Source organism: Salpingoeca rosetta (assembly GCF_000188695.1).
Source record: "Salpingoeca rosetta unplaced genomic scaffold supercont1.24, whole genome shotgun sequence".
Classification (NCBI taxonomy): domain Eukaryota; class Choanoflagellata; order Craspedida; family Salpingoecidae; genus Salpingoeca; species Salpingoeca rosetta.
The window spans coordinates 90,444-91,859 of NW_004754910.1; the positions used below are offsets into that span (position 1 = coordinate 90,444).

Here is a 1,416-nt window from a genome sequence, read left to right on the forward strand (position 1 = left end):
CACGATCATCATCACCCCTGCTTCCATCACCAACAACAACAACATCACCAATCGCCATCACGTCCAGGCCGCTGGGGATGCGCTCGTGTTCCGTCTCTTCCACACGCGCCGGCCCCTTTCCTCCCTCACCATCGTCCAGCTCACAACGTATGCAGCAAGAACACGTGCTCGTGTCCGCCTGTTGTGTGCCTGACATGAACTGTGACCCACTCTCACCCTCACACATTCACTCACTCACGCACTCACTCAACCATTCACTCAACCATTCACTCACTCACTCACACACACTCACACACACACACACACACACACACACTCACTCACTCACTCACTCGCTCACTCACTCACACCAAACACCCCCTCGTCCCTCAAGCGGCACGCTGGAGCACGTGGACGAAGCGCCAGATGTTTCACTGCAATTCGTTTTGACAAAGGAGGACCGCGGCGCTGTGCAGTACCTGCGGCTCCCGACCTGTCCACAACCCGGCCAACACGCATTTCAGTTCTGCGACGAGCGGGTGGTGGCGAAGTTTGAAGGACAGTATGCCCTGCCCGTCTCCCGCTACGAGCGAACCGGTGATGGCACACTCACATTCACACCCGTGACGCTCAACACACACCAGGCTGGCACTGATGATGATGATGATGATGGTGTGAAGAAGGAGAAGGCGGCAACAACGAGAGAAGGAAAGGACTTGAAAGTCTGGCGGAGAAATCTTGCTCTTCCGCCAACGATGGTGGTTGGTGATGGTGACGATACCAGTGATGTTGGTGATGGCAAAGATGACGATGGCGGTGCTGGTGGCAGTGGTGGTCGTGTAGAGCCACGATGGTTCACGTCCACGTTTGTGATTGGAGAGGGTGCAATTGCGCACCAGTCCATTGCAGAGATCCGAGCAATCGTTACACCAAGGTCCGCTGGCGAGCGTGGGAAAGAGCGTGTGCACGTGCTTGCATCTGGCTGCATTTGGCTGGCTACATCTGCCTTTATTGTCTCTTCTGCCAATCTTGCACCTTCATGCACACGCGTGCACCATACTCACCCTTCCCTCACAAACACACACACACACACACACACGTACATCACCACCACCGTAATCGCCACGACAACAGGACTGCTGGCTGCCACCGCGTTCTGCTCGGTGGTCTGCACCTGTTCTCGTCCTCGCACATGAACAACGCATGCAAACCGTCAGTTGAAGGCACTGTGCATGTGTGTGTGCGTGTGTGTATGTGTGTGTGTGTGTGTGTGCGTGCGTGTGTGTGCCGGCTCGACAGAAGGAAACATGGATCCCTGCTATTGTGTGTGCAGGAAGATGTCGTGCTTGCATTCGCTCGTTTATTTGCAAAGATGCCGCGACAGTCTGCTCAGACTTGCACGGATTACATACATACATGTCGTACTCTCGACAAAGC

General features: G+C 55.0%; 1 protein-coding gene across 1 annotated transcript in view; it reads left to right on the forward strand.

Moving 5' to 3' along the window:
- The window catches only part of PTSG_08537 (uncharacterized protein), a 7,547-nt gene that overhangs the window by 4,420 nt on the left and 1,711 nt on the right, over positions 1-1,416 (forward strand). The window contains exons 11-13 of the mRNA XM_004990271.1: positions 68-147; positions 374-913; positions 1,114-1,191. Of these exons, the coding sequence (XP_004990328.1) occupies positions 68-147; positions 374-913; positions 1,114-1,191 (698 nt within the window). The remainder of the gene's footprint in view (positions 1-67; positions 148-373; positions 914-1,113; positions 1,192-1,416) is intronic.